Here is a 22,218-nt window from a genome sequence, read left to right as displayed (position 1 = left end):
TTCCTACCTTTTTTTCTTTGCATTTCACTTGAGTCAAAATCCCAAACCTGTCGGGAATCCCGGGAGTGGCAATTCTGCCGTAAAAACGAGGAGCATCTGGTTTACCTCTTCAGTAGAAGCTCGGGAAACGCTCGAGAAACTGGTCGATGGGAGCTTCTGCGTGGAGACATGATCTGGGCTTCGCGCTGCGTGGACACAGGATCGGGGCTTCGCAGTGGGAAGAAGAAACGGGCGGAAATTTTCCCTTCTTTAGGATTCAGTTCCTTCGGACCTAGAATTTGCTCTATAAGATGATGAAAAGAAGTGGCCCTAGCTGTCCTCCGACTGCGGAGGCGTGGAGTAGCAATTAGCAGTTAGAGCAGTTTCTGGTCCGCACTCGCACGCGACAGCAAGGCATTGCCAAACCTTTTGTGACCGTGTGTTGGAAGAACTGTGATCGAAGCTGACCTCCGAAAGCAACCTTAGCCTCCATTGCAAAATGGGAAAAAAAGAAAAAATATGTCAAGAGTGGGATTTGAACCCACGCCCTTTCGGACCAGTACCTGAAACTGGCGCCTTAGACCAACTCGGCCATCTTGACTTAACGCTGTTATTGAACGAAAAGATTTAATGTCTAGTGAAAGTACAAGCACACTGTACACTACTATTGGCCTCGTCCTTGAATGCTCGCCAAACTTCTAACAGAACACTAGGATTCTTCTGAAGATTTAGCTCGCTTTTGTCGACAAATCTAGCGCAAAGATGATACTGAAACATGTACTCTCTTTTGATACGAAGTGGTTATAATTTTATGGATGAAACAATCTCGTGTGAGTATAAAACACAGAAGAACAAAGCATAGCTCCATTGGTAAGGTGTGTGGGAGTGCATGCCAATCATCCGGTTCGAGTCTGGACTCTGGAGGGATCCCTAGAGCTCAAAGAGTTTCTTCTATAAAAATATGCTAGTCCTGGTTACAATGGTGAGAATATTTACAATTCGTTTGTCCAGCCCTCCCTACCACAATTTTGGGCGAATTTCTTTTTATATTTACAATTCGTTTGTTTCATATCGTATGGGGTAGAAAATAAAAGAGAAATACGGAGTACTAATTTTGAGAAAGAGCGGTTGTTGGACTGTGTGCTCTGGGCCTCGTGAACTCGCTGTGATAACAAGGTGCGTCTCTTTTGATACTTGTTGAAATAGCAATTTTGGAATATTTTCCTGAAACAAGATGATACTCAAATATGTACTCTCATTTGATACGGTGTGGTTATAATTTCATGAACGAAACAGTCCCGTGTGAGTACAAAACACGAGAACATAGCATCACTTTGTTGGTTAGGTGTGCCGTGTGGGGGAGTGCATGCTAACCACCTAGGTTCGAGTCTTAAGGGCTCCCTGCTGCTCACAAAGTTTCTTCTATAAAAATAGAGGAAATTTCAAGAATACCATAAAATAACTGTTGCGTTTTGAATTTTTTTTAAGCAATCGGCAGGAGCACTGCCTTTTCATTAAGCAAGAGGAAAAAACGAACCAAACTGTACAAAAAGATGCATGTTTAGATTATGGTGGTAACATGGCAAAACCCACCAAAAGAAACAAAAAGGTGGCTAATCTAGCTCGGTCGGGATGGCCGGCCCAAAGCTGACAAAAGCACGCTCCTGCTGCCGGATGTCTTCCGTGGCAATGTCCGCAACCTCGGGGTAGGTGAGGCGAAGACCCGTGAAGATGCGGCGATTCCTTTTGTTCCACGCGTTCCAAAGAACATAAAGGAAACGGGCACTAATACGTCTTTGCTCATCGCGAGACTTGCCGACGATCATGTCGTTCCACCATTCAGAAATGGACATGAAGGTTAACTTGCAGTTGGCTGATTTCAGCTTATGAACTACAATTTAACCTTTGCAATGGTCCGTGGGCAAGGATATGATGGAGCTAGTAACATGAAAGGTAATGCTAATGGTCTGAAAAAATTGATTATGGATGAGTCTCCTTCTGCCTATTATGTTCATTGTTTTGCTCATCAACTACAGTTAACTCTTGTTGTTGTTGCTAAGGAGAGTGGTGATTGTACTTGGTTCTTTCAGCAGCTTGCTTATTTGTTAAATGCTCTTGGCATGTCTTGTAAAAAGATGAGAATGCTTCGAATAGCTCAGGCTGAGGAGCTGATTGATGCATTGGAATTGGAAGAAGTGGAAACCGGAAGTGGGCAGAATCAGGAGATGGGTTTGGCAAGGCCATGTGATACACGTTGGGGATCTCACTTCAGAACCGTGAACAATGTCATCTCTATGTATGGTGCAATATGACGCGTTCTCATCAGGATTGGAAAAGAGTACCACGGTGCAGAGGCCATAGCAGCTCTAACCGTGCTGACATCATTTCGGTCATTTGAGTTTGTTTTCATGGCACACTTGATGCAAGAAATATTTGGATACACAGATGCATTGAGCAGAGCTTTGCAAAGGAAAGACCAAGATATTGTTAATGCTATTGAGCTTGTTGATCTCACAAAGTACCACTTGGAGGGCTTGAGGTCTGACCCTGGATGGGATGATTTTCTTTTGAAGGTAACATATTTCTGTACAAAGCATAAGATCAAAGTTGTTGATATCACTAGTAGGAAAACCCTTATAGGCGGAGCTTAGTTTTGTGGCGCACCACTAAAAATGCGCCACAGAATGTTATTTTGTGGCGCACCATGCTAGGTGCGCCACAGAAATAGCTTAATTTTGTGGCGCACTACTGAACATTGCGCCACAGAAATTATATGGTGCCCACATCCTGCCACCACCAATTATTAGTGTAGGTATTTCGTGGCGCACATGGCGTGCTGCGCCACGAAATAACTCTTTCGTGGCGCACGTGCTTCGGTGCGCCACGAGTAGTTGATTCCGTGGCGCACCTGTTCGGGTGCGCCACAGAACTAAGGTAACTTATATCATCGCTCGTGCCCTCCCCCACGCCTGTTCACCTCTCCCCTCTCCCCTCTCCCCTCCCCTCTCCCTCTCCCCTCTCCTCCGATCCGTACCGCCGCGCGCCGCCATGGTCGTCGCCATCGCCGTCGCCTTCCTCCGCGAGGGCCGCATGCCGCCACGGTCCTCCCATCCCCGCCACCTGCAGCACAAGCTGCCGCTTCGGCGAGGAGGGGCCGCCGCGAGGAGGGGCCGCCGTCGCGTGAAGGTGGAGGAGCCGCCGCGCCTCCTCCACCACTGCCGTCTTCGTCAACCTCCTCCTCCACCCCTGTCGTCGGTGAACTCTCTCCCCTCCCCTCCCCTCCCTCTTCCTCTCCCGCGCGAGCACAAAGTGCTCGACGAAATGCTCGTGTGCTGTCGCTCTGGTTGTGCCGTCGTTGCCGTTGCTGTGCTACTGGCTGCCGTTGTCTGTTGATGTGCTACTCGGATGCAATCTATCTATCTATCCTAGCTTGATGTCATTGTTGCTGCAGCTAGATGCATGCTCACGGTTGTGCACTGTTGCTCGTTGATGTACCGGCTGCTCGTTGTCGTTGATGTGCTACTGGATGCAATCTATCTATCTATCCTAGCTTGTTGTCATTGTTGCTCGCAGCTAGATGCATGCTCTTGCAGCTTCTCACCATTCCTGGTGAACTATACTGTTGGTATTGCTTGTGTGTCCATGCTCTAAATGGTCAAATGATCATCATGTGCTAGTGATTTACTTACTGGCTCATTGCTCATGCCTTTTACCCTAGAGTTGGGTACCCTAGCTTTGTTTTATACTCAACTGAGTAATGATAATTTCTATTTCTTGTTGGCTTGGATGAATTTATGGTTGATGTACCTCAGTAGTGGTTCTGGGTGCATTGCTGCTGTTGCTCTGGATGCATTGCTGCTGTTGCTCTGGATGCATTGCCCCTAATTGTTATTGATGAACCATGTGATGGTAATGATTCAATTTAATTCAATGTATGTTAATTTGATTTCCATCCTTTGTTGGAAATAAATCCATGTCTGAACCTGTACAAGGTAATGAAGACTTGCTCACTTGGTATTGCTTGCTAGTTGGACATTTGGTTGGTTTTGATGCTACTGGTTCATTTAAATGCATTAAATGCTACTATGGTATGCTACTGTGGTACCCTTGTGAAGAAAATGATGGATTCTTGTGAGCTTATGGTATGCTACTATGCTACTGTGGTATCCTTGTGAAGATTTACTTGATGGATTGTTGTGAGCTTATGGTATGCTACTATGCTTATAATGCTCTGATTAGTGGGGATGCTTACTGGATCATGTGCATATAGTTCATATAGTTCCCTAAAAAGAAAGAATGCTCCCTGGCCGGATGCTTGATGTCTTGGCTCAGCCAATGATGCAAAGGCTGAGGCAAAAACTTGGATAAGAACGAGATACTAAAATAGAGATATTCACATTAGGGAATCATGTAAATGAATGCCACTGTGGTATCCTTTGAAGAAAATGGGAAGTTTCGATGGTTTAAAAGACTAGGTGATGCTAGGTTATTAAGTTGGCTGTCAAGGTTGGTTTTATCTCGGTTAACTTGGATAGGCTATGTGTTCTTGCTTACTTATGCATATCCATCTCTACTCGGATTGACTAGCTCGAGCTTGGCCTCTCTCTTGCCAAGCATCACTTGGTTACTACCAAGTGATGATGAATAATCCCTTATGGTACCCCAGACTTTGTTTTGAACTCAACCGAGTAATGATAAATTTCTATTTCTTGTTGGCTTTGATGAAAATAGAGATATCCACAGTAGGGGATCATGTAAATGAATGCCACCGTGGTATCCTTTGAAGAAAAAGGACTGTTTCGATGGTTTTAAAAGGCTAGGTGGTGCTAGGTGATTCAGCTTGGCTACCAAGACTTGTCTCATCCGGTTAGGCTGGGATATGCTATGTGTTGTTGCTTGTTTAGGCATATCTATCACTTACTGGATTTACTAGTTCTTGATTGGCCTCTCTTTTGCCAGCATCACTTGGTCTATATACCAAGTGATGAATAATCCCTTTGGAGCATTTGCTCCATGCATGCTATGTGTGTTTGAGCATCTTGACTTATGTCACCATGGTTGCTGGTTTGTTGGTGTTTTTGTACTTGCCAATGATTAGATGGTTGGTCGATCACTCGTACACTCGGGGGTGGAGCAAGTGAGCCTGGTGTGATGGCACAAATATCAATATTTTGTGCATCCTACCTGGCCTCACTTACTCCATCCCCGGATGTTAATATTTGTTTCGACCAACAAAGTATGAGGCATTCCATTTAGTTCATACTAGCTACTTCTTAATTGCATTGGCCTTTCTTCCATTTTAGTGCCGATGATTAAATTGTTTGGTCACTTGTACACTCGGGGTGGGGCCGGTGAGCTCGGTGCGATGGCACAAATATCAATCTCTTGTGCATCCTACCCGGCCTCACCGACCCCATCCCGGAATGTTAATATTTCTTTCGACCAACAAAGTATGAGGCATATGATATCTAGTTGAGATACCACTTGGCTCTTTCTTCCATTTTAGTGCCGATGATTAGAATGTTTGGTCACCTATACGCCGCAATATACTTTGTAGACGGGCCCCCCTTTCCCCGGCCGCCGTTCCGTGAACGAGTCTTTGACGAGACAACAATGCCGACCTGCCTCTCTGGTGCATCACCACTTTTCTTCTCTCGCCGTCCAGTACGTGAACGAGTCCCTAATGCAAAGACGGTGCCAGCCTCCCTAGCATCATGCCGACCCCGTTGCCGCGCTTCGGGCCGTGTCTCGGGCGCCCGCACTCTTCGCCTTTTTGCCCGGTGAACGAATAGACTAATCGTTGGAATAAGGAAGCCGATGACGGCCGATCGCAATTTAATCTTGCGACCGGCCGTCATCGGTTTCCTTATTCCAACGATCAGTCTATTGGTTCACCGGCAAGAAGGCGAGCAATGCGGCGCGCGGACACACGGTCCGAAGCGTGGCAACACGGCCCGGCATAATGCTGGGCAGGCCGGCACGGTCTTTGCATCAAGGACTCGTTCACCGGACGGCGAGGGACTGCCGTGGTTCCGCGCCGGAGAGGCAGATCGGCGTCGTTGTGTCGTCAAGCACCCGTTCACGGAACGGCGGCCGGGAAAGGGGGCCCTTCTGCAAAGTATACTGCGGTGTATACTGCAACTATGGTTTCTGACCATAGTATTTGTGTTGACCAACAATGTATGAGGAACTTATTCCATTTTGTCATTCCATTTGCTTTGAGATTTTCAAAATGCCGATGATTAAAATGTTTGGTCACCGTACACTCGGGGGCGGCGTAAGTGAGCCTGGTAAGATAACACAAATATCAATCTCTTGTGCATCGGACTTGGTCTCACTTACGCCGTCCCTGAATGTTAATATTTGTGTTGACCAACAATGTATGAGGCATTTATTCCACTTCTCTTGTGCATCGGACTTGTTGGTCTCACTTTCTTCCATTTTCATCATAGCAGGAACTGGATGAAGGACCCCGATGCAAGCGAGCCTGGTGGGTAGAGATGAGGGAGCAAAGGAGGAACCGGATGAAGACTACTTTGTATCTCGAAATTGTGAATTTTGTATGAATTAAGAGTTGTATGCAAAACATTTGACACTTGCCACTATATATGTATCTCAATCGGGCTCTAAATAATGTGATGATGATGTCTTTGTTATATCTGTGCAATGTACATGATATTTATATTATATCTGAATGTTGCTGTATATGTTGCTGTATATAACCTGTATATTGTTGTCTATAAACTGCATGTGTATAGCAGGCAGCACAAAATCGTGTATAATACAAGCAAATTCTGTGGCGCACTGAAAACCAATTCTGTGGCGCAGGTTTTTCTGTGGCGCACCTAAGAACACGTGCGCCACAGAAACCTTAATTCTGTGGCGCATGGGACGGTGCGCCACAGAAATCTTATTTTTGTGGCGAAGTTTCTGTGGCGCACCTCCCATGCGCCACAGAATCCATTTTTGGTGCGCCACTGATGAGGCTTTTCCTACTAGTGTATGGATGGCCCTTACTATCCTGTTGGGCGACCTAGAAGGGGTTTCTATAATAAAGCAATCAATTTCCATCGCTTCCATGTTGATATGTATGTGGGTGTCATTGATAGGCAACTTTCGGAGTTGAATGACAGATTTGATGAGGTAAATACGGATCTACTTTCTTCCATGGCAGCATTCAGTCCACTTCGTTCATTTGCTGCTTATGATCAAATCAAAAGAAGTTGGTTAGGCTTGCTACAGAGTTTTATGCTAATGATTTCACAAGTGATGAACTGGCAAGACTTCCATGACAGTTGGACATGTATATTAGTCATGTACGCAGAGATGAAAGGTTTAAAAGCTTGAAGAATCTGAATGAACTTTCAGTTAAGATTGTCGAGGCAAACTTCCATGAGCAGTATTATATTGTTTACAAGCTTCTTAAGTTGGTGTTGCTTCTACCAGTAGCTACTGCTAGTGTTAAAAGGGTTTTGTCCTCAATGAACTATGTGAAGAATAAGCAAAGGAACAAGATGGGTGATGAGTACTTGAACAATTGTATGGTTACATTTATTGAGAGAGAGTTCTTCAATCAAGTTACGAGAGGATATCATCAATCTTTTCCAACAAGGCGATCGCAAAGTTATTTTCTAATTTGATCAATTCTTCAAGCAAGAGGTAATGCCTCAGTGCTGAATTTTAATTGTACGTATTGGTACTTCGTATGGAATTAAGGTGTCATGACTTTTCCTTATTGATTGTTACTTGAATGAATTTTTTGTTATCATATACAGTAGTCCTCTGATATATATCAATTGTTATAGTTTACCTCGTATTGCATTTAGATTTTTTTTTTTTACAATGAATACCCAGGCTCCAATTCCTGGAGCCGCCACTGCTGCTCTAGGTGGATCTTCTTCTCCAGCATCTTTCTCATGGCCCACTAAACATCCAGTAGATTTTGCCCAGTTAGAATATGATCCATAAGCTTTAGCATAACAGACAAGAGTAGGCGATCGACATTGCAAGTTTGGGTTCAGCGCCCTCATCATCTTGGTTCGAGCTCCGTGAGCGACACTTCGTTGGGTGACACCGCCGTCGGCTTGCTGTCCCCGGCGTATTGGGAGTGGGATCCCCCAGGATACGGCTGTTCCGAGTACACGTCCGAGTAACCCTCCATCTCGCCGACGCAGAACGTTGGCCTGGACGGCGCCTGCAGCGACACCGTGTTGCTGCTGAGCATGACGTTCACCGTCGACATCGTCGGCCTATCCGCCGGGTTGTCCTGCACGCACAGAAGCCCGATGTGGACAAGCTTCAGCATCTGCCCCCCCGGAGACCGGCTGCTCATGCCCAGGGACGGATCCGCCAGCTCCTCCACTGTCCCTGTGGTCCAGTGCTCCCACACCTGCAAGTGTTGCAATGTTGGTTCAGACAGTTTCGTGTTAGATTTACAAAGAGCAAAGCAGGAGTAAAGCACTCACGAGGCTCAAGAGGTCAATGTATTGCTCCGAGTCGGCAAAGCTGCTGTTCTTCCTCCCCGTGACGATCTCCAATAGCAGGACGCCGAAACTGAAGGCGTCCGACTTGACTGAATACTGCCCGCGCATCGCGTACTCCGGCGCCATGTATCCGCTGCGTATCAACTCGTCGGGTAAATGCTCTACTCTCTGATGATGTCGTCGTGCCAAGAAAACACAACCTTTACTTACTATGTTCCGGCGATGTGGCTGGTGACGGCCTGCGACTGGTCCCAGCCGAACAGCTTCGCCAGCCCGAAGTCTGAAATCTTGGCATTGCAGTCCGAGTCCAGCAGCACGTTGCTGGCTTTGAGGTCCCGGTGGACGATCCTCAGCTGGGAGTCTTCGTGGAGGTACTGCAGGCCTCGAGCAACCCCGTTCACGATCTTCAGCCTCTTCCCCCAGTCCAGGTCTCTGCTTTTCTCAGAATCTGCCATGGAAACAACAAATATATAAACAGACACCAAAGCCAGTGAATGGTATTAGAGATGTAATATTGATACGTATATGTATCAATATTACATCTCTAATAAATGGCAGCATTCCGTTTCTGAGAATGGCATGTACCGAAGAGAACGGTGTCAAGACTCCGGTTAGGCATGTATTCGTACACGAGTAGCTTCTCCTGTCCTTCTAGGCAAACACCAACGATCCTGACGAGATTCTTGTGCTGAAGCTTGGCGACTAGAACCAGCTCCGTTTTCAGCTCTTCTATTCCTTGCGTCGAGGTCTGGGACATCCGCTTCACCGCTATTTCTTGACCTTCCGAAAGAACACCCTGCGCAATCCAAGACAGTCTATTACTCCACAACTAAGATGTATACTACTTGCAACCAACAAGTTTTGAGTGCATGACCGGCACCTTGTAAACAGAACCGAACCCCCCTTCGCCGAGTTTGTTGCTTTCAGCAAAGTTATCGGTTGCTGCCCGCAGCGTCGACAGGTCAAGAAGAAGAGAATCGATGCTCTGGATGTCATCTTGGTTAGTTGAATCTGTTGCAAGAGGAGAGGTGTACAATAATCAGCCTACAACTCTCCCTTCTTGGGCGCGGTATGCCGCCCCAGACCCAGGATGCTGGGCGTAGCCCCCCTGGAGTCACACTCTGTATTGTTGTCGTTTTCAGATGAAATATGAGTTCAGGTGGATAATCGCCCCCCGTTGATTTCTCAAAAAATCAACCTACAACTAAAGCCAGAAACAAAAGGATGCGAATCTCATTGCAGTCAGTTGAGGTTGAGGTTGCATCATTGGCTAGTACAGGTTTGATTTTGTTGTTGTTGTTGAACTTACTGAAAACTTACCCTCTGTCACTGTTTATTAGCCCTGCGTGGATCCCTACATTATGAATTTAAACTATATAATATAAATTGTATAACATAAAAATTATACTACCATTAAAAAGTATGACATCTAGAGTTTGTAATAGTTTATTTTTTGTAATATATAACTCATATTATGTTGGTTAAATTGAGGATCTAGAAATAAACGCAAGACTAATAGTAGTACTAACAAATTCAGGTAACAAGCGAATGAGCATTCCGGCCATTCCCCTACTGATCCACCAATCGAATCATTTACCGCAAAGGGTTTACTGTCCTTAGGAAGAGATGACTAGCTTACATGGTACCAACGGCTTTCTTTCTGCCTGTTTTCTCCTCCTCCAAAAGCAAACGCACGTGGCAATGAGAAGTAGTGCAGCAGCTATAGGCAGTGTAATGGCCAAGATCAACCCTGTCCTGTGTCTTGTTCTTCCTGCAAAATACATATGATGTACATTTCAGACCAGGTGCATCTTAAGGCTCATAGTCTGCCGCCAAGAAGTATGCCATCATTCCTATGCTCTGTTCCACCATTCAACGAGTCGACTGCAGGAGAGAACAATCAGAAACTCACCTTGTCTGGTCGCCGCTGGCGCTGGCGCCGTTGCAGGCGGCAGCACGCCCGGGAGCTGCAGCAATGGGCGGCCAGAGAAGAAAGAGTAGGTCTCGAACCGGAAGTTGCACCGCACGCCGAAGACTCTCCCGCCCGGCTGGCTGACGAAATACTTGGGAGTGAACGCAATGATGCGCCTGAGGCAGTTCTGGCAGTCGGCCGCCGTCATGTCCGGCGTGCACTGCGCCAGCGAGTAAATCTTGGGGTAGGTCTCGTCGAACCCCTCCTCCCCCGTGCCGAACCGCCGGCTCGGGTCGTTCGCCGCGTAGTCGGCGGTGGCGTTGACGAGCCGGCCGGATGCGGCGTCGAACGCCGGCGCCGCCCCCGCGCTGACGTTATTTCCGTTCACCGCGAGGAGCATCCCCCTGTTATCGGTGACGTTGGCCAGGAAGTCCTGGTCGGAGTAGCGGAGGATGCAGGGGTCGTCGAACATGGTAGCGACCTTGTTGAAGGCGCAGAGCTGCTGGGCGTTCCGGAAGGCGGCGGCGACGCAGGCCGCGCAGGAGGAGGCGTTGGTGTCGCCGCGGCAGAGCGCGAGCGCGTAGACGGCGTCCGGCGCCGTGCCGGCGGAGCCCTTGGTGAAGAGGGCCCGGGACGAGGAGGCGTTCTTGGGGAAGACGCTGGCGAGGACGCGTATGTTGGCCTGGTAGGCGCTGCCCTCCGTATAGCTCCCGGTGTTGTTGCCGCAGAGCTGCCATGGCAGCGGCTGCGCGGCGGTGAGCGGGGCGTTGAGGAACGCGATGACGAGGAGTAGGAGAGCAGCGGCGAGGTAGTAGGAAAGGGCAAGACGGCGTAGCGTGGCCATGGCCACCATCGTCATGGGCAGCGCGAGGAAATCAGCTCCGAGTTAGGCTGCGCTGCTGACGCGGAGGAGAGGTTGAGCGGGGACAGGCGACGATCGAACCATTGCTGCCTTGGTAGAGCACCTGATGGCGAAAGGAGTTCGACGAGTCAGTCAGTGAGGTCGTGATCATGGAGGAAAGCAGCGGATCCGGTTGGGTCGCGTGGCATGGCAATCGGTCAAGAGAGGCGGCTTGTACATTTATTTCCTTATTTCTCTGTTTTTTTTTTCTGAATCAGGTATTCTGGTAGACTGTAGTACAGCGCAGTGATGGTGATGCATACTGTACTAGGTACGGACGGTCAGCCTCACCATTAGCCGCCGGTCTTCAGAAAACAAGGATTTGGAACTCGTTCTCTACGGTCTTCGCTTCTTTTCTCCGATCCACCACGGGTCAATTTGGCAACGGGCCCATTCTCCGATCCCGGTGGTTAATTCACTTATTAGAGGATGATTTTAGTTAGTACTTCTTTCGTCCCAGTTTAAAAAGGCACGCACGCAGTTTAAGATAAACTTTGACCATTGATTTGGTCAACAAAATATAAATTTTATGTCTACAAAATTTATATCATTAGATTCGTCTGGAAGAAAGCTTTTCAATGATATAATTTTTGTGACATATATTTCATATTTTATTGACTAAAATAATGATCAAAACAATTTTTTAAACTACGTGCGCGCCTGTTAAACCGAGACGGAGGGAGTACTTCATCCCTGTGGTCTTATTGGATGTAAACTTTTCCCATTAGGCAAGGTGGGGATGGATCTGTGTTACCACTATCCATATCCGATAACCATGAAATCCCCGTTAGGCACATGACATGCGGCACTATGGTACAAGATAGGTATATATAGATACCAAAAAACCATAATCCTATTGTACTCACATTTCCCCTCCCGTCCCCAACCGCCGTAGTCTCCAAATCCCAAATCCCAAACGCTCGCCACTCCTTCCTAAACTCCTGATATAGCCAACCCTATCATCCTACCATGTTGTCATTTTATTTTGAGCTCACAGTTACTAGCTAAAGCGGAGATGGTTAACATATGGTTATTTGTTTACCCGATGGGATGGAGATGGTAAAAGAACTGGCCCCATGACAGTTAGTGGGGATGGGGACGGAGAAAATTTTCCAGCACGGGGATGGTTATGGTTGAGCAATGACCAGTGGTTAGTGTCCCCGTTGCCATATGGAACAGTGAGGCGCTGGCCTACCACAACGAGGAGGCCAAGGACGACAGTGATGGCGTGTAAGACACACGTCCGTTGGGAACCCCAAGAGGAAGGTGTGATGTCTACAGCGACAAGTTTTCCCTCAGTAAGAAACCAAGGTTATCGAACCAGTAGGAGTCAAGGAGCACGTGAAGGTTGTTGGTGGCGGAGTGTAGTGCGGCGCAACACCAGGGATTCCGGCGCCAACATGGAACCCGCACAACACAATCAAAGTACTTTGCCCCAACGTAACGATGAGGTTGTCAATCTCACCAGCTTACTCGAAAACAAAGGATTAGATGTATAGTGTGGAAGATGATGTTTGTTTGCGAAGAACAATAAAGAACAAGTATTGCGATAGATTGTATTTCAGATGTAAAGAATGGACCGGGGTCCACAGTTCACTAGTGGTGTCTCTCCCATAAGATAAATGGCATGTTGCGTGAACAAATTACAGTTGGGCAATTGACAAATAAAGAAGGCATAACAATGCACATACATATATCACGATGAGTACTATGAGATTTAATCAGGGCATTACGACAAAGTACATAGACCGCTATCTAGCATGCATCTATGCCTAAAAAGTCCACCTTCAGGTTATCATCCGAACCCCTTCCGGTATTAAGTTGCAAACAACGAGACAATTGCATTAAGTATGGTGCGTAATGTAATCAACACAAATATCCTTAGACAAAGCATTGATGTTTTATCCCTAGTGGCAACAACACATCCACAACCTTAGAACTTTACGTCACATCGTCCCGCATTCAATGGAGGCATGAACCCACAATCAAGCATAAATACTCCCTCTTGGAGTTACAAGTATCAACTTGGCCGAGCCTCTACTAGCAACAGAGAGCATGCAAGAACATAAACAACATATATGATAGATTGATAATCAACTTGACATAGTATTCCATATTCATCGGATCCCAACAAACACAACATGTAGCATTACAAATAGACGATCTTGATCATGATAGGCAGCTCACAAGATCTAACATGATAGCACAAGAGGAGAAGACAACCATCTAGCTACTGCTATGGACCCATAGTCCAGGGTGAACTACTCACACATCGATCCGGAAGCGATCATGGCGATGAAGAGCCCTCCGGGAGATGATTCCCCTCTCGGCGAGTGCCGGAGGCAATCTCCTGAATCCCCGAGATGGGATTGGCGGCGGCGGCGTCTCTGGAAGGTTTTCCGTATCGTGGCTCTCGGTACTGGGGTTTTCGCGACGAAGGCTTTAAGTAGGCGGAAGGGCGGAGTCGGAGGGCTGACGGGGGACCCACACCATAGGGCAGCGCGGGCCCCCCTCTGGCCGCGTCGGCCTATGGGTACGGGGCCCCGTCGCCCCACTTCGTTTCCCTTTCGGTCTTCGGAAGCTTCGTGGAAAAATAAGACCCTGGGCGTTGATTTCGTCCAATTCCGAGAATATTTCCTTTGTAGGATTTCTGAAACCAAAAACAGCAGAAAACAACAACTGGCTCTTCGGCATCTCGTCAATAGGTTAGTGCCGGAAAATGCATAATAATGACATAAAATGTGTATAAAACATGTGAGTATCATCATAAAAGTAGCATGGAACATAAGGAATTATAGATACGTTTGAGATGTATCAGACAGCGACGACTACGTCGCGTGCATTTTCCAGGAATGGCAGTTGGCCATGGCAGAGAGCTGAAAGTTCGAGTACCTGGACAACGTGAAAAACGACGAGATCGCGAGGCTCGACGTCCTCGTCTCGGAGGTGGACCGACCGGTGCAGCCGCCGCTGCCCCCGTACGCCACCGGCATCATGCCACTGGGCCTCACGGAGGAAGAGGCCCTAAGACTGGCGCTCTAGGACTTGGCCACGCAATCGGTGCAACCGCTGCCTCCACCTCCGCCGTACAACCCGTGGGGGCCTCCACCTCCACCACCGGAGTGGGCTGCTCAACCTCCTCCGCCGGAGTGGGATGCTCCACCTCCACCACCGACCTGGGCTGCTCCACCTCATGCACCACCACCTGCATGGGCTGCTCCACCTCCACCACCGCCGGCGGCACCAGCGTATGTTCCGCCGCTTCCTAACTAGCCATGGGTGGTTCCGGAGCTCGTCGTGATGAGAACCACTAGGCGCAGATGTTTTAGGGTTTTTATTTTCCTTTCTTTTACTATGTAAATTATGTTTTCATGTTAAAAAAATGCAAAATCAAAAATAAATGCGTCAATGCCGCTGTAACCACGACGTCTGAAATGCGTCGCTCCGTTGGAGATGCCCTTAGACACTATGCCTTAGGCTGCTAGACTGGTACAGACGCTTGTTTAAGCCAGGCGATCGCTTCGTGTCCATTCGTGTCGGCATGCACCTGAGGGCATGTCCAGCTGGGCGGCGCATTTTGGACGCCCGTCGTCCCAAATGGTCGAAATTGATCGCGCGTCTGTTTGCGTTGGGGGCCGGGGTGGCTCCAGCGGCACGATGCATACTTTTTTTTCCCATTCATGAAAGTCATAATTTACATTAATAAAACATAAAAAGACTTTTAAAAGGCCATAAAGGTGTGCTAAAACTAGCTACTAGCTACTGCTCGTCGTCGGTGACGAGGTCGATGAACTCCGGCGTCGGTCATGGAAGCTGGTACGCCAGCGGTGGAGGAGGAGCAGCGTCCAGTTGTAGGAGTTGAGCGCGTACGCCGAATCTTCTCGGAGATCGGCCGGCAAGATCGCTCGGCGGCGGCGCACCTCGGCCCGGCACCCTCGGCCCTCGCGCGGCACGGGGGGGGGGGGGGAGGGGACCGGCACACGCCTGGAGTTGAGGCTGAAAGGACACGGATGTCGCCTAGAGGGGGGGGGTGAATAGGCGATTTAAAACTTTTACGAGATGGGCTTAACAAATGCGGAATAAAACTAGCGTTTACTTTGTCAAGCCCAAAGCCTATATACTATGGTTCACCTATGTGCACCAACAACTTATGCTAAGCAATACAAGCAAGTATGTGATAGCAAGATATATATAACTTCAAGCACGATGGCTATCACAAGGTAAAGTGCATAAGTAAAGAGCTCGGGTATAGAGATAACCGAGGCACGCGGGAGACGATGATTTATCCCGGAGTTCACACTCTTGCGAGTGCTAATCTCCGGTGGAGAGGTGCGGTTGCTTAGTGCTCCCGAACGCCACAAGAGGCTCACCTTGAGGTGTGGTTGCTCGATGCACACCAACGCCACAAAGGCCTCACCCCAAGATGCGGTACTCACACCACACACCGAACGCCACAAAGGCGCCTCACCTAAATCTCCGGTGACCCTCGCCACAAAGGCCTAGGTCACGGTTCCACTAAGGGATTTCCTTCGAGGCGGAAACCGGGCCTTACACAAAGATTGGGGCACACATCCACAACTTAATTGGAGGCTCCCAACAAACCGCCACAAAGGCCTAGAATCCGTCTAGGGTTCCAAGAACCCAAGAGTAACAACTTTCTTGCTTTCACCTCCACGAATCACCGTGGAGAACTCAAACCGATGCACCAAATGCAATGACAAGAACACCACAAAGATGCTCAAGTCCTTCTCTCTCAAATTCCAACAAAGCTACAAAAGCTATTGGGGGAATAAGAGAGGAAGAACAAAGGAATTCACAAAGAACACCAAGATCAAGATCTAGAGAGTTCCACTCACAAAGAGATGGATTTGATTGGTAGAAATGTAGATCTAGATCTCCTCTCTCTTTTCCCTCAAATGGGGGCAAGAATCATGGAGGGATTGAGAGATAGTGCAAGCTTCTCTAGTTCAACAATGGAGGAGAGAGAGTGAGAGAGAAGCTACAGCCCAAGGAGGAAGAAGGGGGGTATTTATACCCCCCAAGAAAATCGAGCCGTTTGGGCAAAACCAGGGCCGGATAATCCGGCCTAAGTAAGGGCCGGATTATCCGGGGGCCGGATTATCCGGCCTCAGGGACAAAACCTGGACAAAATCCGGCCAAAAATCCGGCCCCTATACCGAGCAGCAATTCCCCGGGTCCTTAGCCGATTTCGGGGGCCGGATATTTCCGAAATATCCGGCCCGGATAATCCGGCCCGGATATTTCCGAAATATCCGGCCTAAGCAAACTGCAGAAACACCAAAACTAAAACGGGCATAACTTTTGCACCGGACTCCGATTTCGATGATCTTGGGCTTGTTTTAAAGCTAGGAACAAGCTCTACAAGATCATGCAGGAAACCATCATAGTCCAACAAGGGAGGATAGAAACAAATGATGAAAGGTTTGACCTATCTAAAAAGACATACCGGTAAAACCTCCAATCTTGAAAATGCAACAAGTTGCCCATGCAAAAACCATTCTCAATGAACTAGAGCTTGTCATGAGAATAAGCACAAGCTCTAAAACATCACATGGATAAGATCCAAATAAAACCAAGAAAGATGATGAACCAAACTCGAAAACGCAACAAGTGATCTATGCGAAATCCGTTTTCGATGAACTAGAGCTTGTCATGAGAATGAGCACAAGCTCTAAAACATCACATGGATAAGGTCCAAATAACAACCAAGAAAGATGATGCAAGGATGCAAAGGTTTGAGCTCTCTCCGAACGATACGATCGAGTTACTCACTCGAGAGCCCTCTTGATAGTACGGCAACTAAACTATAAACCGGTCTCCAACTACACTATGAGACCGGTGAGAAAGAAACCCTATCAAGAGCAAACCTTATACTTGCGCGTTCCACTTGAGCTTGATGACGACGATCTTGACCTCAACAAGATGGAGCGCCTTTCTTGCTTGTGCTTGCTTGACGAAGTCTTGTAGATTGCTCCCCCATAAACCACCATGGGAGAGCTTCTTCTTCGGCGCATCTTCACATAACCATGACCACCATGTGGATTGCTCCCCCATAATCCACCATGGGAGAGCTTCTTCTTCGGCGCATCTTCACATATCCATGATCACCATATGGATGGCTAGACTCAAGCAAAGGATCTCTTCGAGATGGCTCATCTTGAACTTGCACTTCATTTCTTCATTCTTCATCATGTTGATGTCTTGAAGTAACTTGAGGGCTCACTTCATCTTCATCTTCAAGACATACTTGACACTTGATATCCTTCATCAATTTCTTCTTATTGCAACCTTGAAGCCAACATATGGTTCAAGAATTGCCTATGGATAACTCCTACAAATATAACTCAATGCAAACATTAGTCCATAGGGATTGTCATTAATTACCAAAACCACACATGGGGGCTCCATGCACTTTCAATCTCCCCCATTTTGGTAATTGATGACAATCTCTTTGAGAGGGTTTATATAAGGAATTTAAGTAACAAATAAGTTGAATATGTAGAGCAAACTCCCCCATAATATATGCGTGTGTGAATGATCTTGACTTTCATTGCATATATTGGCATTCAAAGCCTAGTGGAGTTTCCTCTAACTATTCAACTATGCAAAGCAACAAGATGCAATGCAATAAAGGCACATGCTTAAGCACAAAGCAAAGTCATAACCAAATTCCCTTAAACCCTCCAAACTTCTCCCCCATTGGCACCAATTGCCGAAATGGGTAAAAAATTTAGAAGGCCAATATAGTGAGAGTTCCTCCATAGCGTGTGCATTTCTCATAATTTGAGTGGAATCAAATGCACATATCCAATGACGAATATTCGGAAGGAATCACACTATAGATAGGATCAAAGATTGCAAAAATATAACAAAGTCAAGAAGCTTCAACAAATGAAGCAAGCAACCAAATGAACCACAAAGAGGATACCAAAAGAAAGATAGATATTATGATAAGATCAAGAAGATTGCTCTAAATAATATGAGGAAGCTTCCCAAGGTTTGTGCACAAAACTAGACAATTTGCATTGGAGTATAAAGTGCACAAACATGGAATCATCACTCCCATAATATCATTCAAAAACAAAAGATACCAAGTGAATCAAACTCTAATGATCACCACAAGATAGTGCTCTAAATCAAATGAGGAAGCTCCCCAAGGTACATGCATAAAATAAAATGTTGCATTTGAATACAATATGCATACCATGGAATCCTCACTCCCTCATTTAAAACACAAACATTTGTAATAGATCATAGATATAAAAGTAAGCTAAACACTTGCAACAAACAAATAGTTGAGCAACAAGTAAGAGGCACCATAATAAAAGGCTCAACCAAGAGGATATATGAAAGGCATGATAAAGCATATTATAAGACTATTACAAGGATGAGCAAAAAGCATCGTCATAGTCTTCAATGAATTATATTGCTTAGCATGACCAATCAACACGCAACAAATAAATAAGATATCGAATGGAGATGTATCATCTCTTATGTGTATAAGTTTCTCTAAGTGAGCAATATCACAAAGATATTTATCCACAAAGAAACATGCACACACAAAATAGATACACAAAAAATATAGCATGATATCCAAGACAAAGTCATGCAATATACCAATAAGAATTTTTGCTTAATAGCATGGCCAAAGGCTCAATTTTATCTTATTGTACATTCATGAACTTCAACCACAAACAACTAAAATACATCACAAATATCAACAAGGGATAGAAGATAGTTGGGATGCATTTGAGAAAGGCAACAAGTATCACAAACGGGGATACTAAAAGAAATAACTCAATTTGCACTTTCATCGATATTGCACATGTGAGAGGCTTGAGGAATTGATATGCAATAAAATTGCTAGATAGGCATAGATGGGATGGGTGAATCATGATCATGATTTTATATACTTCCCAACATATGTGCTCATCTCAAACTACTCACATTCGCAATAAAGAGGTTTCGTTAAGATTTTAGCAAGAAGCACAACATTTGCAAATCAAGAGATTCATGTCAAGATGCAACCACATGGTTGGATGCTAGAAAAATATGCATGAGAAGATACTTGTTACCGAGATAGCATTGGTGAGGATGTAGTAGATATGTGTCCGTTGACTATCCTAGCTTGCCTCAAGTTACCATTGAGTCACCACTTCTCCCCAAGAGTGAGACAAGCATCCAATGCATATCCATTGTACCTAACACAAAGTTAAGTACAAAAAGGTCCCCAAACTAATTGGGTTCAAAGAAGTTAGACACACTACAACATATAGGACAAACTCCACAATACTATGTGCATATAGATATGAAATTGAATTTCATGCACATCTTAGCCAAATTAGGATTTGGTGGAGTTTACCCTATATATTGGATCAAAGAAAGTAACACATGCCATAAGATAGACATATATAGAAGATGCATGCACAATACTTTCAAGAACCAAAGAAAGATATAATTTGGACAAGACACCAAATAAATCAAGAGACAATGGTTGTCCAAATTATATCAAAGAATCAAATCAACACAAGATTGACTCCAAAGAATTATCTCATTATAAGAAGCTAATTAAACCTAAACACAAAGGAATGAGATAACCAACTCCCAAGAGAGCAAGGTTCTAACAAACAAACCAAACCCTCAACACTTTTTATGATGGCACAAAGTACCAAAAGAAAGTTTATGTCTCCCGAAACCAAATTTTTGATAATGATCAAGAGATGTTAAGCATTCTAATAAATATAGGAGAGCTCCCCCAAGATTAGTTCATTGTATAGGATTTTGCATATGAATACTAAATGCACAAAACTAGGATCATCACGCTACCTATATCTACTAAAATGCTAAGAAAGTTTGAATAGACAAATTAGATCAATAAGATGCAAGGAAGACACATGGGAGTCAAAGCACAACACATTCATGGCAATAAATAAGGCAATATAAATACAAGAGCCAATGTAGATATGATCAATAAATATCTACCTCATAATTGATTACCAATTGTCCTAGGACAAGAGGTATTAGGAAATATTTCCTAGTGGTAGTTTGTAAGTATACATAAGATCATATTTACAACTAACAAAGCATATGGTAAAAGATAAGAGTTAACCATCATGCAAAGAGTTTCTTGATAGCTTCATTTAGTCATACCAACATGCAAGGCAATTAATAGTATTCGTACCAACATGCAAAGCAATTAATAGTATTCATACCAACATGCAAAGCAATTAATAGTATGACTTGAAGCACATGGTTTTCCAAAAATGTATTGAGGGACACGTTGTGAAAAACCATGCCAAGAAAAACTTTCACAAATAAGATCCACAAAGATATTAGCAATGAAGCCATTTAAGCAAATTGGAGCTTGTTTGAGCAAACATGCCACATATGAGAGAGATAATTTACGGTATCAATTCTATGTGACACAACCTCAAATGTTCACATTTTCTAGGCTTGTAATATGCACAAAGCTTATTACTCCCCCATAATGTGATAAGGAATTTATTTTCACAAGAGGCAAATAAGATCCAAGTAGAGATATTAATGGACATTAGAATTTGAATTTCTCATGAAGATGACATACCACGTAGCGACTAGATAATCTCGCAATATCAATTCTAAGTGATATTCCTCATGTACACACATTGTTTAGGATCATGAAATTCCCAAAGGAATATCACTCCCCCAAAATGGGATTGTCCATTAATCGCTCATAAGAGCCATATAAGATACAACAAGATGCAAAGAGGCTCCAACACAAACACAAATACATGGTGTGCAACCCAACATGCATAGACTTGATTTCTCAAGCAAAACTATTAGGAAGCACAACATATACAAACACATGTTAGGAACAAAACTAACACATGCAAAGGGGCGAGTAACTTTCAATATAAATGAGTTGAGAACATGTTACCGCAAGGAGGAACATTGGATATATGATAGTAGCAAGATAATCAAAAGACTTGGCTTGATATAATATAAATGATGAAGATCCCTTAATTCTTCATGATGTAGCCAAGTCTCCAATGCCCTCCAACAAGCACCTATTGATCAAGTTTTGGATTGTTGGTCCCCAACTAAGTTGGGTCCTAAGAGGTTAGTCACAATAGGCTTGGCAACCCAAATGGTTCTTTTCTTGACACCACTTTGAGCACCAACATATTTGGCAAACACATTGCCACCCTCATCCTTACGAAGAGAATAAACATCATTAATGGTGATAGAGTTGGATGAGGTACCAATAGTGCACAAGGAGGAGATGTGGCCCTTCTCACGGCATATGTAGCAAGTTCTTTTCTTCGCCTTCTTCTTACTAGATTTCTCCACAATGGGAGCATTGACTTGTTTCTTCTTGGGAAGTGCCATTTCTTCAACTTGAGGTTGAATGTGAGTTTGAGCTTGAGGCCGCTTCCCTTTTTGCTTCTTCTTCAAAGGGCAAGATCTAACATGATGCCCTTCAATTTTGCACTTGAAGCAAACAATCTTGGCCGGGTCTTTGACTTGTACTTGGCCCTTCTTCTTATTGTTGTTCTTGGACTTGTTCTTGTTGTTGGAGTTGAATCCAAGTCCACTTTTGTCATTGGGGAATTGTTGCACACTCAACATCTTGTCAAGTTTGCATTTCCCTTCATGACTCTTTACCAAGTCGTTCTTCAAGGAAGTGACTTGGGCCTTAAGCTCTTTGATTTCCTCTACATGGTTAGTAACAACACAAGTACTAGAGGAAGTAGAACCTTTATTGTTAGAGCAACAAGGCAAGGAAGATAATTCATCACAAGATTTAGCGATACTATGAGTGGATGAATTACAAGGACTAGCACATTGCAATATAGCATTTTGAGTAGTAGTAGTGCTAGTATCCACATGAGGCTCACAAGGTGTTTCCTTTGATATGATAGCCTCATGAGCTAACTTTAGCC

The 22,218-nt window shown here is 45.3% G+C and overlaps 1 protein-coding gene and 1 non-coding gene across 2 annotated transcripts; both read right to left on the bottom strand.

Annotated features, from left to right (window-relative positions):
- Positions 1–499: 499 nt before the first annotated feature.
- Positions 500–580, bottom strand: TRNAL-CAG. Its single transcript has one exon. It is a non-coding gene; the product is annotated as a tRNA-Leu (tRNA).
- Positions 581–7,779: 7,199 nt separating this feature from the next.
- Positions 7,780–11,387, bottom strand: LOC124675978 (cysteine-rich receptor-like protein kinase 10). Its single transcript, XM_047212067.1, has 7 exons — positions 10,375–11,387; positions 10,102–10,233; positions 9,343–9,473; positions 9,048–9,258; positions 8,673–8,910; positions 8,445–8,595; positions 7,780–8,368 (listed from the first exon to the last, which is right to left on the bottom strand). The coding sequence occupies exons 1-7, from the start codon at positions 11,231–11,233 to the stop codon at positions 8,009–8,011; spliced, it is 2,082 nt and encodes a 693-aa protein (XP_047068023.1). The 5' UTR covers positions 11,234–11,387; the 3' UTR covers positions 7,780–8,008.
- Positions 11,388–22,218: the final 10,831 nt, after the last annotated feature.

Source organism: Lolium rigidum, chromosome 7 (genome assembly GCF_022539505.1).
Source record: "Lolium rigidum isolate FL_2022 chromosome 7, APGP_CSIRO_Lrig_0.1, whole genome shotgun sequence".
Classification (NCBI taxonomy): domain Eukaryota; kingdom Viridiplantae; phylum Streptophyta; class Magnoliopsida; order Poales; family Poaceae; genus Lolium; species Lolium rigidum.
Note: the sequence above shows the minus strand (reverse complement) of the source record. Positions and strands in the feature narration are given on the sequence as shown.